This window comes from Ammospiza nelsoni, chromosome 2 (genome assembly GCF_027579445.1).
Source record: "Ammospiza nelsoni isolate bAmmNel1 chromosome 2, bAmmNel1.pri, whole genome shotgun sequence".
Taxonomy (NCBI): Eukaryota; Metazoa; Chordata; class Aves; order Passeriformes; family Passerellidae; genus Ammospiza; species Ammospiza nelsoni.
In genome coordinates, this window is record NC_080634.1 from 103690976 (window position 1) to 103705632 (window position 14657).

At 38.5% G+C, this 14657-nt stretch overlaps 1 protein-coding gene across 1 annotated transcript in view; it reads right to left on the bottom strand.

The window, feature by feature from the left end:
- Window positions 1–2837: 2837 nt before the first annotated feature.
- The window catches only part of SCML2 (Scm polycomb group protein like 2), a 73156-nt gene continuing 61336 nt past the window's right edge, over window positions 2838–14657 (bottom strand). Inside the window, exons 12-15 of the mRNA XM_059493788.1 lie at window positions 13607–13720; window positions 7506–7772; window positions 6646–6809; window positions 2838–5178 (exon numbers count right to left, since the gene is read on the bottom strand). Of these exons, the coding sequence (XP_059349771.1) occupies window positions 5053–5178; window positions 6646–6809; window positions 7506–7772; window positions 13607–13720 (671 nt within the window). The 3' untranslated portion in view covers window positions 2838–5052. The remainder of the gene's footprint in view (window positions 5179–6645; window positions 6810–7505; window positions 7773–13606; window positions 13721–14657) is intronic.

A 14657-nucleotide genomic window follows, 5' to 3' on the forward strand; every position in this document is an offset into this window, starting at 1 on the left:
CCTCAGCATCCGCCTGGAAGGGTAGATAAGTCTGTCTGTCCAGATCTGGACCTCAGAACTGGGACAGCCAACACAGGGTAATGGCAATTGTCATGGTACTTTTGTGGCATATTCATTTTCTTCCAGCTGTCACAACTAGAAAGGAACCACTGGCAGAGAGGGTTTCTGCCAGCTTCAAGCTGTACATCTGTTCACGCTTGTCTGTTCAGACAACATGGGATGCAATCTCCCCTTCCCCTTGTGCTGGCATCTGTTTGCTTGTGCTGTTTGTCCTCAAAGGCCTTGGATTTCGGAAGCTGGAAACTGAATCTCTGTGGATGAAAATGCCTTTGTGTATTTTAAAAAGAAAAGAAGTAGAGAGGTGCAGCCTTCGCTACCAACACTAAACAATTCCCCTGCAGTTAATGAAAGCTGAAATAAAACTAGCAGTGGTCCATAAAGCTATGAGGAGAAACAGCTTGTGCAGGACTCCTCAGCATGTACAGCAGGACTGGGAGATTCTGGAGCTGATAGAAGCTAATTCTGATTAAAATGGGACAAATTACAGCTTATCAAAATTATCTGCTGCAACAGGGATGGATGATTATGTAAGTGAGGAATTTAAAAGCCCGCTGGATCACTGTAATGGCATATTTTAAGTACTCACAGGACTCCTGTCATCTACCACAGCCACAATAATGAGGATTTATTTTGAACAAACCATCAGAGAACAAAGCAGCAAAATACTTCAACATTAAATAACCCCCCAACCCTATCTCTGCAGCTTTCACACTAAAAATATATATAAAATGTTATGTATACAGTTGCAGACTCACAACAGTGAGTTTACAACAGACTCTTCAGATTTTAACAAGTCTCAAAATGGCTCTGCATGACCTTTGAAACAACAGGAACACTGACAGTTGGGGAACACAATCCCAGGATTATGGGCTAGTTAGGAAGCTTTACAGAGTGAAAGATTATAATCAAGGCTTGAAAAAAAAGCAGCAATCATTTCAGCACTAAAATGGACATGAAATCAGCTTCTGCCTCCCTGCATCACTCTTAGGCAGTTCCAAATGAGCACTTTTTACTCACTCCCACGGTTTTACATGCAATAACGATAGAGAGGAGGAATAGATGACCTTTGAAATTGATCTTAAGGAAGTCTCTCTTTTTTTCTTTTTTCCTCTTTAAGCCAAGATAGTGTAACTCTACACAGTCTCAACTTGGCAGAAAGAGCAACAAAAAGATGAGGACACTCATTACTTAGAAGGGGTTCACACCTCTTCATTCATTTTACTCTATTATGTAACTAGCTGGCCAATCAAAGAAAAAAAATACTGTTATCATTCCCTTTTAAAATGTGTTTCTCTCCATGATCCTGCATTAAAATAGACAACATGCTATAACTAACAAAAGAAGACTGTGGAAAAGTTGGACTCACTGCTGAATGAGGAGGGGGACCTCATGACATAGAACATGGCTGAATTACTGAATACCAGCTTTGCCTCAGTGTACCCATATTTCAATTCTCTGAATTTCAGCTTAAATTAAAGGACAGACAAGCACAAAGAAACTTTTATCTGATCAGGTTAAAAGTTCAAGATTTTAGTCATCCCCACTCAGGGCTCATTTTTCCTCGACAAAAATACTGGAGATACTCAAATTTCAAAATTTTGTATCATGTTCAGGGCTTACATAATCACATCCACAGACTCACATAAAACTGTCAGAGCTACAGAGATGGTAAACACCACTTTTTGCAAATCATATCCCTGACTGCAGAGGAAGAGCTTCTACCAATATAATGAGTAATGAGATGAACATCTTTGTGCCTGTGTCTACCACCTGAAATAAAAAATGGTGTGTCTTTATCCAAAACAACAAAAAAGGGGAAGATGCTCCATCCTTCAAGCCAACACTGGTAACACGATATTGCTGTCTTTCACTGTCATTCCTACATATGTGTGAAAAAGTCCTACAATATTTATACTGCCACACCCTACCCTCCAGCCTTCTTCAATTCCATTGTTCCATAGGTGTTCTGCAAAAATAATTTTTAGAGCTGCTAGTCCTCCCAGGCAGCAGTATTTTAATTTCCAATAGTCCCACGATGCACTGAGTTATGGCACTGTCTTCCAAGATGACCAAAAGTTACAGAAGCAGATAAACAGATGAATTCATGTTGATAGAAAAGCAATTGGTGAAACGAAGAGACTAAATCACATTATCTTGTATATCAAATAAACACCAAAAAGATACTAAGTATGCTCTGAGAGAGATCAGATGCAAAATGCCTCTGGACTACTGGTACTGCCAACTTGCAATTTTCATCAACTGCCAGTGACAGTTGTGAGGTTACCATTAACCCAATCCAAGTTCCTTCTCAGGCACCGGCTGATTGCTGGTAACAGTCACTGGAACAAGAGACTTCTGTATCACAGAAATGAGAAAGCTTAAAGTCTACAAAGTTCAAACTTACTGCCATTAACTGCTTTGACTTAAAATACTTCATATCTTTATCTGAACACAGCACAAACATTTTTTATCAGCCTCTTTCCCTCAGTGGTTTATATGAGAATTCTATAAGCTTTAAGTTGGATAATGAGATATACAAAACAAAATAGTTGAATAACTAGATAAGTTCTTACTGTGAAAACACAGAACAACCCAAATTCAAACATTAATTGCTCCAGATGAACAAGGTTGGAATGATCTTACCCTTTTCATTAAAACCTCCTCATATCAGATGTTTCCATGAACTGTCAAGAACAGCCAAATGCCAGATCAGACAGCCCCCCTTGCCTATGCAGAGAGCACTCACCCATCCACACACCATCAAACAGAACAGACAGTTACAACAAGGAACAAACTATTTTATTTTTCTTGCTAGATAAGAACATCCCACTGAAAATAAAGAATAAAAAATATATTCTGTTGTAAGACTCTGAATGCTCGAAACTCACGCAACAGCACACGGAGAAATTCTGGTACAGCAACATCACAGTTATCTTTGTGCACATAGGTACACAGAAAGCCTTGAACAAGTATTTATACCCACAATAGTGCCATGTACAAAAGATCAAACAGAAAATTCAAACATCTTTGTTTTTCTTATGCCAAGGGCAATGTAAAAAATGAATATTGTTTTCAGTCAATTACGTCCACTTAAATTGAATGGGATCTTTTTATGCTGAAGAACCCAAATTCAGCATAATAAGGCATAGAAGAAGTAGTATATAATTATATATATGTTAAACAATATACTGAACACACGGGGAATGATGTTTTCATTAATGTATAATTCTTGGTGTAACCATATGAAAGTGAAGCCAGAATCTTTCTAACACCAAGAGAAAATACTCTGTTTCTTCAATCAATGCTCTGACTTTTTTTTAGTATAAAGAGCATGCCTGTATTGTATCATCTAAGCATACATGCACCACAAAAGATATGCAAAACAAATCGATACAGATAAACTTTAGTGTCAAATGTCTAATGATGTAATAACAAAAACAATTCTCAGGGCCAAATGACTTTCTGAATCGAAATTGTATTGCAGTCACTTAAAATAACAAAATACTTGGAATTGTGAGTCACAAAATTCACTGTTTTCTAGCAGTACCTTGCTGAAATCTGATGAGTATCAGTCTACGGGTAAAGAAAGTCATTTTCAAAAAAGGAATTTGTAAAAAATACATTTATACTATATGCTTTCATATAAAAAGGCATTAAGAAATATAATAAATCCTACCATTTTAGGACTACACCTTCCCTAACAAACAGTTTTATCACTTGACTATTACATACAGTACATTCAATTTCCTAAACAGAAAGTATATTTTCTTGTCCCTGATGTATTTTACAACTGGCAGTGACAACAAACTGTTTTATTATCACCACTCATTCTTGCAGCTTATACAAACAGCACCAATTTTACCCAAAAAAAGGTTTATCAGTTACATAGTAGCACTTCCTCACAGGAAATATAAACCCAAAACATTGGAACCAAATGTGTCTTTCCAAATATATATCAGAATATATGGCTCAGAGTTAAGGAATGAATAACCAGGAGTATTGCATAGTACAGGGATCTTGCCTGTATGAATAAAAACACCTTTTGATTGTTTGTCACCTTCTGACTCCAAGAACAAATTAAACAGGTGCTAATGAAAGTAATACACAACTAAATTTACTGGTAAAAAAAACCCAAGAAATTGTACAGTTCTCTCTGGCACAGTGCAAAGTACACATTAAAAAACTGAAAAAATATGTACAGTGTGTATGTATATTTTTATATAGTACTTATTTCCCTGACACATACACATGTACATATAAAAAGCATGAACACATCCATGCCAAACTTAGCAAAAAGATGGAATGTTTAATATGTGGATGCATTGTTCCAGTGAAATCAGTCTGTCTCAGAAATGGCTGTTTATACAGCCAATATGACCTTCCATGAAACAGAAATATTTACTGCCTGCCTAAACTGACAATATATGATACATTTGTCCTCATTACTTCCCAAAGGACTGATAATCACACTTTATAAAAGCTTATACTTGAATTAAGCCCTCTCTTCCATTACCCTTCCTCTCTTCTGAAAGACCAGAATATTCACTACAGAGATGAAATCTTCTATTTTAAGATTTTCTTGCAATATAAAAGTTTACAGCCACCCCTGTAAAAAATATTAACACCTGATGCTGGTTTAATTTATTGTTTCCCTTTGGGATTCAGCTGTTTTGGTTCTGGATATGAACACATTGGCTGAAGCCTGTAACTCAGAACACACTTTTCAGGATTCGGAGAGCATTGTTACCAGAACTGCCCACACCCAGCATGATCAACTGTCCTTCCCTGCCAACTTTCTGTGAAAGAGTTTGCAAAAATACTAGAATGTAATACAAATCCCTCCCCCCACTTTATCCTGAATGTCTCTTTTACAATTTGAGGCCACTTTTAAAAAATAAAGGTTTGTATCAGCAAAAGCGTTTCAAATGAAGGCAATGGCTGTGAACCTGAGAGCTTGGTGTGACCCCAACTCACGTTTGTGGTACCCCCTGGCTAGAACTTCCCTTGTTTAAGTCGTTCAATGTGGTAGCACAACTTCAGGGCAGGCCCCAGCTTCAGTCCCATGTATTTCATGATCATATCACTCCTCAGTAAGAGTAGTGCTTTCCCATCAATTTCCTGCAGAAGGAAGAGAATAAACACAACAGACAACTACTTCAACAAGCTGCACAGTAAAACAGGAAAGTACATTATAGTTGTTTATACTGTAGTACAAATACATCTACTGTATATAAAAGAGCAAGTTTTAATTTACAGATGACCACTGAAATTTAATTAGTTTTAGTATTTTTTAATGTGTGATTAAGTATTTGAGATGTTAAAGAAAGAAAATAATAGTAAATAAAAGAAACTGACTAAACAGCCCTCAGATTTAGGGTTTCCAACCAGGAAAAGAAGTGAATGGGTCAAGGGAAAAAATAAAAAGAAGCTGCAAAGGAAGGTCTGTGCAGTTAGAGATTAAATGATCCAAGCCCCGAGGCCTTGCACTGAACCTTGAAAACAGCTGTGGGAGGATTCTGGCATGCGTGTGCAAATGGTCACATGGAGGAAAGGGCCAGAGACCATCTAAATATGGGAAATTAGACAGATCTATTTCCATGTTGAACCAAAGAGATTGTCAGGATCAAGACCAAGGACAACCTAGTCAGACTTCAACTGTCTGACTGAGAAGTTGCTGAAATATGACAGTCCTAAGCTCTTAGTATCATTACATACCACAGACAGGCAATTAGTTCCATAAAGCACCATAAAGAGAAATACTCTGTCTTGCTTTTTTAAACATAAACCTGATAAAACAAGTGACATTTACCATTGCTATACAACTAAGAATAAAATATAAGACAGGAATCTACATCAGAAGTTATTTTGATTTTTCATTTCAATCCAGCTTACTCAGAGATTAAACTGTTAGGAGGAGCTGGAGCAGATCATACATTAAATACTACTAAAGACAAAGCCAATCTCTTTTTGGAGGGCCATATATGCAATAAAATAAGAAAGCAGCTCTTTACTGAGCAGCCTACCACAGAAAGGCACAGCAAGAAGAAATAGGGGAGATCAAACCTACCACAAACTGATAACAGTTTCTGTCTCTAAAGATAACATCTAGTCAGACCTATGAAACCCTCCATATTGTTTTCTCAAACAGATTAATTAAGTATTTCAGTTCTCTGAATGTTAGCATCAACGATTAAGTGCCTGGCTAACAATGGGTAACATCACCTCTGCTCTAGAAGATTAAGTCTCCAAAACAGGGGGACTGAATGCCCTGCACTGTACATGAGAATGCCATCGTCTCTAGAAGCACCATGTACGTTGGCCATTAGAACTTGGGCACTTCCAGGTTGGCATTATTCCACATACACTGGAAAGAGGTGGCTATTTATGTTAGTCTAGCAAGACTGAAAGACAGAAAAAATATACTGCAGGAGGGGTTTCGTTTCAGGTAGAAAAGTAATTTTCCACCTCTCTCTAATATATCAGGAGAGTCTACTCCACCTGCAAACAGACTGATAGACATGAAAGTTGTGTTTTAAGAGATTAACATGATACAATATACTAGAATAGAATGGACAAGCACCATACATGTCTCCTGAAGAGTTCTGCATGCGGAGCCAGTGCCCGTGGATCAGCTTCTTTCACAAAACGCACTACTTCCTCTATTGACCAAGTGGAAGGATCCTTATTCAATATTCTTGAAGGTTCCCTTTTTAGTGAATTTAAATCCGGTCCAGTTGTGGAACTTGCAGCTTTTAATACAAAAATATTGTGAAAGGGAGAAGTATCACTAGTTTGTACAGGGATAACACATTTCATTTCACATAAGACACTTTAATATTACCTTATGGCATTTATTAACCGCTGTTTGCAATATATTAAAATGAAAAGATACTTTATTTCCCTTCTGATAATATTGAACTGTTCCTTTTGTCTTTAAATGACTCCTATAACTGCAAATATTTACAGCAGCACAAATGAGCACTGTGACATACCTAGAGGGCTTAGTTTTACTTGTACTTGGCTCCTGGGTCCCAAGATACTATTAACTGGGAATGAGGCAAAGGCAAGTGAAGCTGTGCAGACAGAGGGAGAGACAGTAGGAAACTCTATCCCTGTATTTCAGCAACATGGCAATATTTGATAAGATGCTTAGGAAGTGAGTTGCATGTAGCTATCCCTGTCTGCTCTGGCTTGCTGCAGGGTCCATCACAGCAGCAAGAAGAAGCTGCAGCAGCAAAGACCTTGCCTGGCTTGCAGCACTACACTATTAATACTAAAGGCTTAAGTTCTGTATTTGCAGTTACGTTAGCAAGCCTGACAAGCTTGGCAACAGCACATTTCACTCCATATGCAAGCTCTCCAATGGCAAAGACCTTCTTTATTCATAACTTTGCCTGTTAATTGAAGCAGTGACATACTCTGGAAGGTTTTGTGTAACAGCATACCTTCAATCCGCCTGTGTATCCGATTCCTGCTGACTTCATAGTAACCACTGCTCCCCGCCGAGCTCAGGGACAGCCTGCGCAGGACCGGGGCTGAATTTGAGGTAGCAGTTGCTGGCTGATGGGAGTTTCTGTAAAATGCAGCATTTCCTGAAGGCCGGTACTCCGTGGAATTCCGACAGGCTGGAGAATTAAGTGCAGAATCCATAGAATCCTCAGAAAATCGGTGCTCTTTGGAAGTGCTGTTTTCCTCTATAGGCAATGTTTCTGCTACACAAAAAGCAAGCACCAACATGTTCAAAGTGATGGACATTACACCTTTGTTACTTAAGGCCTAGCTATGTTCTTTTGAAGCTACTGACCAATTGTAATCCTGTTAACAAATCTCTTGTGAGACAATCACTGAGACTGAATGTTTGCCCCTTTTCCTCAACTAATCATTGGGCTCTTATTGTATTTTCAAACATTATTTTTGTAGCAAAAGATTTAATATGTCAGGTTTGAGACATTCTTCCATTAATCATTTCAGTTGTACTTACTGTTTACTGAAAGCTAAGAGCTTTCAGATGACAGACAAATTTTTTTTTTAAATAAAATTGTCTGCTGTAAATATTGATACATCAAATAATTTTAGTCAAGCCAACCATTAATATTATGTAGCATTTATTTTGCAAGACATTATTAATGCAAAAAACTCCCTCATGTTAACTAACAATTGTTTAGTAAGTTCTAAACAGCAGAGGGAGTTACCAACTTCATAAAGAAAACAAATGGACAATTAATATCTATGCACCCCACAGGTTCAGACAGAGGTGCCATTATTAAAAAGGGCAGAGGTAACAGACAAAGCCACAGAAGGCTGTGAGTGCCTGGTATGGCACACTAATGTAACACGTTTCGACCATCCTGCTTTATCTACACACAGTTCTTTGCACAGGGCAGGGTTTCAAGGTCTCTAACTGCAGACTCTGGAAAGCTAAAGATTCAGGTAAATTACTGAACCCAGAACCCACAGAGCAAGTAAAATAAAAATAGTGAAGTCTCGGGGGGGGAGTATAACAATATTCTAGTTCTTATGTCTTTTCAGTGAATAAAAGAAAAACAACATCCACTCAGAAGACTTGTGAACTTTTTGAAGTCTGTCAATACTGATTCTCAGCCACTTGGAGTTCAGCATGTCCCTTTCCCTGGGCCATGAGACAAGAGCCAGGTTTGCTTGATTACTGAAAATTCCACTCCCATTCAGCCCAATTCAGGTCTGTTTGAGAGAAGCATGCTGTGTGAGGAAAAAACCCCCAAATCAACAGGAACGCCACTCCATTCTCTATCAATCATAGATATTCCCCTCTGTTTGCATCAGACCAGTATCTAGCACAAGAAAGAACTTGGAAGCACGCTGTACAAATCTGTATGAAACAAATGCTGCTTTGGCAGGAGAGTTAAGAGCTGGAAAAATATAGCTAACAGGTTCACAGAAGTGTAAGCCCCACACAACCATCTTGAAAATAACTCTACTGAAGTGATAAAACATATGCTAGTGAGGCAGCATATTCTTTGGAATAAGAACTGGTATGTTCTGCAAAAGAAGCTCCTGAAATAAGCCTTTTTACTACTCTTCTTATATGAAAACTTTCAAGAATTTATTGGGCAAATATTAAAACCAAAGGAAGAGTATTTTCCTAAAGAACCCAGTGACCTTCTCAAGCGTGCTTTCAACTTGCTTGAGGTTCTCTTCTGAACTTCTCGCTTGAGGTTCTTCTCTCAGGTTCTCTTTCTGAATCCTGTTTCAAGTGTAGTACAGTGAAGAACTATTATGCATATTTTGACTTTCATACACCATAACTCTGGAAGGGAGTTAAAGGCTCTCAGAGGGCCAGCTCCCTCCTTAGTGAATTCAGTAAGGCAAGACCACAGAATCACAGAATGGAACCATAGAATCCTTTTGGCTGGAAAAAGCCACGATGACCATTGTTAACCCAGTACCACTGTGTTCACCACTAAGCCACTTGTCTTTTACCCAGGATGTGACTCAACCCTGGGCAGCCTGTTCCAATGCTTGACAAGACTTTAGTGAAGAAACTTTTCCTAACACCCAATTTGAACTTCTTCATGTGCCACTTGAGGCCATTTCCTCTTGTCCTATCGCTTGGGAGAAGTGTTAGCCGGGAGAAAATTTGAATTCCCGCCTCCCAATAACCTCCTTTCACACAACTGTAGAGCACAGTAATGTGAGTGAATGGAGGCGAGCACTTCCACAAGCTCCCTCAGTACTCCTGGGCAGATTCTATATGGTCCTAGAAACTTGTGCACATTGTGCACAAGTGGTGACCATTTTCCCTTGGATTGTGGGGGCTTCAGTCTGCTTCCCATCCCTACCTTCCAGCTCAGGATGCATGGAGAACAACAGACCTTAGTACTGAAGCCAGAGGAAAACGAGGCATAAAGTACTTCAAACAGCCTTCCTAAAATTTCATCACTTTTTTCCCCACCCCCCACATCCAATAAAGGCTTGAGATTCTCCTTAGCCCTCCCCGACTGCTGAGAAAAATGAGACAAAAATTTTCTTGTCTTTTATGGCAGTAGCCAGATTAAGTTCTATTTGGGCTTTAACCTTTCTAATTTTTGCCCCAAATAACCTAATATCATCTTTGTAGTACTTTTGATTTTCATGCTGCTTCTTCCAAAGTCCTTTTTTTCCCTGAGTTCCAGCCAAACTTTTCTGTTCAGCCAGGACAGTCTTCTTCTGTCAAGCTTGTCCTTCAGCATGTGAAGACAGCCTGCTCCTGCATCTTTATGTCCAGCCTTTCTGGACTCCTTATCTGCAAGTTGATGTAACATCTTTTACTAAATTTGACAGTTATGGAATAAAGAAGCTTTAATGGATACAAGTCCTTCTCTTTCATACAAGTAACTTTCAAAATAACTGCTGCAAAACTTTCTAGTTTGTCAGACCCGAGTCACAAAAGCAAAGAAGAAGCTACTGAGGTATTTAAAGAAAACAAACAAGAAAACAAAAGCCTTTATATTTCTCAGAAGTACTTACAGTAACTTACCAAGATTAAAAACAAAAGGTATCATTCCATAGAATTTCAGAGAGACTTTAGGAGATGAAGTCAATGATGAACACTATAAAATTAAAAAGTTGCCAACCAAGGGAAAATTAGAGCTGTAGAGAATGAAACCACATCTCAGTTCACAGCCAAAAGGCAGAGGTGATACCTTAAATTGTTACAGAAAGCTGTATGAAGGAGCATCAGGTTTAACTGACTGAATCTGTGCATTCAGATTTCAGAAATCTTGAAAGGTAAGATGGAACAATGGAAGCAACATTCCCCAGCAGAGAGTTTCAACTGGAGTATTAAAGCATGTACCAGGCAATTCCATGTAACGTAATAAAAAAAAACATTTTTAAAGTTTTTATGGTAAACCAGCAGGAATCCAAATATAGGTTGTTTTTTTGGGTTTTTTAATAATTGGTTTAGATTATCTTTGTCAAGACTTCTGTAGAAAAAATATTTTAAAATGACTGTATTGCAAAAGAACTTAATTGTATTCATTCCAGTTATATCCCAGATTTCTCTCTGATGTCATATATCCTGAAGGAAATACCAGGTTTGGGAAAGATCAATTCTGCTTTTTTCCTCCAAGATGTCAGCATTTGAATTTACCTTACTGTGAATTCTAAACTCATATATACAAGGTGGAAAAGGTGGCATATTTCCCTCATTTTTTAGGTAAAGCTTTCTGTTCAGAAGCTGTAGTATCCAATCCACTTTCCAATCCATCCAGCTTCTCTACAAACAAAGTGCAGCCAAACTGGCATCTAGGAAATGGAGCATTGCAATCCATGGAGTGACTCAGTTCGCCTACCTCGGCATTTTGAGCAGCTGTGAATAGCAGGGGTATGGAAGGAGATGAGAGGTTCCACTGCAGCATGCCTGACCTCTGGGCAGATTAATCAAAGGCCAGTAAGAGGCCTTCAGTTTCAAATGTGGGAAGACAGCAGACTGTTTAGGCACTGAAGCCTTAGCAGGAACTGGATGTTTTGTTTTCTTGAGGCTCTTCTGGGAATTAGAAGCCAGTTGTTCTGTCTCACACATAACAAAATGATGTAATTGGACACAGTAGTAGGAACACTCTGTTTTCAGGGGAAGGGAGTCTGAGTTATTCCCCACTCCCTCCTTCTTTATCTTTCGTAAAGATAGTTTCTTTAAAAAGAAACTGTTAGTGAGCAAGAAAGGCAGCAAAACCTGCAAAGCACATCCCTGAGCAGATCAGAAGGAAAACGAGCTGTTTGAAAGACTTTCCCACAATTACTCCATTTTGCCTTCAAATGATATTTCAAAACAACTATTTTAAGACAACTGTGTCTCAATGGAACCAAACTTTTTGGGGGCAGATCTTTCTTGTTAACCAACCCATGACTGACCGCTACAAAATTGCCTCCAGATTTTCAGCAGAGGACATTGTCCTAATGGGAAACACACAGTGCTAGAGAACACTTTGCCTGTTAAAATACACAGAGTACAAATTCAAACCTCTGAAACTATGGAAAAACACTTGCTTTAATTACTTTTTATTCGAGTAACTGCATTTTAAAATGAACTAGTGATCTTAAAAATATTTTAAAGGGTACCCCGACTCCATCTGTAGAAGATCTGCTAGCAAACAAGGAATAAAAAGCAGAATGTGTACTCATGTTTACTTGAGTAAGATTTCTTACAAGATACTACAGATCTACTTAAACATTTGTTTTGCTCCAAATGAAACAACTTCATTTGAGCATTATTAAGTGCTCCACACTTATGTTAATACCAAAAATATAACTTAGATACATAATGTATCTCTGGAATTAAACCAAAACTTCTTTTGTGAAGACACAGAAGTCAATAATCAATGCAGAACTGTGTATAATAACAGCTACAGGAAATATCAAAATGCGAATATGTTATATATATACAAAATAATAAGACATATAATTTTAAATAAGTTATCATTTGGAACATTTTAATTTTACATCCTTTTCTGCTTTAACTGCAGTCTTATGGCATTTTAATATGCACAAAAGAGATATCCTGCCTCTGCTCATGCCAATAGATACAAAATCATTTCAAGGTCACAAACAAAAAAAAGGAAAAAAAGGAGGAAAAAATTACTAATCTCCATTATACTTCAAAAAAAACCCCTTGGAAATTATGTGCAAGTATCTTACTGCAAGAGAAAGTATGTATCAGATGGGATAAGTCAGTGTCATCAATTTACCATGTCTTAGCCAGTTAAATAGCAAATAACCATTTCACTGTGTCTCTCTCACCTGCATTTAAACCTAGATGCTTTACTTCACATCTGAGGCAGACTAGGACTAGACATGTGCTCAGTTACTGCAGCTGAGCTGCAGCACAGGAAGAAGTGTTATTTCATCTGTGAACTACACCAGCCTAAGAGTGAGCTGTCACAGGGGGGCCACACTGCCCCCCTGGCCATGGCTGCCTTCCACTCAATCCTTCCTGTGCTCATCCAAGTCCACAGAGAGTCACTTCAGAGAAGTAAAACAAGATTTCACCAGAATGTTTTCTGTGCTTTTGGTCACTGCTTCAGCTCACTACCCAACCAGGGAAAAAGAGCAGGGGGTGGGCTAGGACTCAGTGCAGGGACAAGGAGGCAAGGAAAGCAGGAGCAGCACAACTTCCACTGGCAGCTAGCTAGCCATAAACTCAGCTGAATTGTATCATCTAGCTGCACCCTTACTCACTTAATGAACCCAGCCTGGAGTTAAGAGCTGCTTCCAATTTATCTCCTAACCCATTTCAAGGCAATTGGTTTTCTGTTCAGTAGCCCTACATGGAGCAGGAGGCTTCATCTGTCACCTGTTTGCCTGAGCCCCTTCACAGAAAAGGCTGTGGGTTTAGGAGAAGCACTGCTGGAACTTGCAGTAGATCTTCTTTAAGTGCAAAGTGCCAGTGATCAATAATTAACACACTTCCACCCAGACCTGTCAAAGGCTAGAGACAAACCAGATACATATGTTGTACTCAGTCCTTTTTGACTGGAAATACTGAAACCATAAATAATCCTCGTATATAATTCTGACATAATGTAATTACCTTCAGATGGATGAGCATCATTTCTGGGAAGCTTAGGGGAAAGAGGAGCAGTGTATGGTGGAGAGTCCTGAGGGTAGCGTTTAGCACTCCTGTTCTCAGGTATTTCTTCTTTGGCTGTGAAGAAGAAAAGTCACTACTTGTTACTCTAAGCATAAAGCTGCTCATGGGCTAAGTCCAGAGACAGAAGCTGACAGACATCACCAGGTTAGAGCTCCATTTCTTGTGTCACATAGACTCAGTCACTTCAATACAAAATTTCAAAGCTGAATAACCTTGACCCTGTCTACCTTCCTGAACAGTTAAAACTAAGAACTTTCATACCATAGATAGAATTATAAACATAATTTCTGCATTGGAAAGAGGAAAAAAATTTCTACAGCAGCACCCAGAACACAAACTCAGCTATCAAAGAGCTCTGAGGATGCTTCATTCCCAATATAAATCTTGTGAAATTGTCTTGACAACAAAGCTATCTCATCTGTGATTCCTGGCTTCACCTGGGACTTGTAATACCTGGTCCTTCAAACAACCTGTTGGGAGACCTTGGGCAAGTAATTGCATCTCCCATTTACTCTGCATTCCTGGTGCAGCAAAGGTATTGGATTCACACAAAATTTCACAAGCAGTCAATTTCACAAGTTTTTCTACTAGATCACTGGACTGTACATAGCAGTAGAATGTAAAAATCTTTTAGCCACTCCTAAGTAAGGTAAAAAGAGAAAGAAAAGACTTTGTACTTGTGTTAAACTCCCTTTCAGGGGAAGTGCCTTCTCCCAGACAGCAAGCATCTTTTGGTAAATTCAGTTTATGAGCTGAACATAAATTTAACAAATGAAATGTGAAGTTTTGAGCTTGTCTTTTTAGTAGTATCACACTGGTAAAGTACATATGTTTTCTGGCTTGCCTACAAGGAGAAGTTTGCTGAACAAAATTATTTCTGCACATGTGGTATGACCTATCCATTACTGTGAAAGCACTTCCACACTGGAACCAATTCACTAAGAACTGAAGTGTATAAATTTTAAGCAATTATGTCACAGAAAGACTAAAA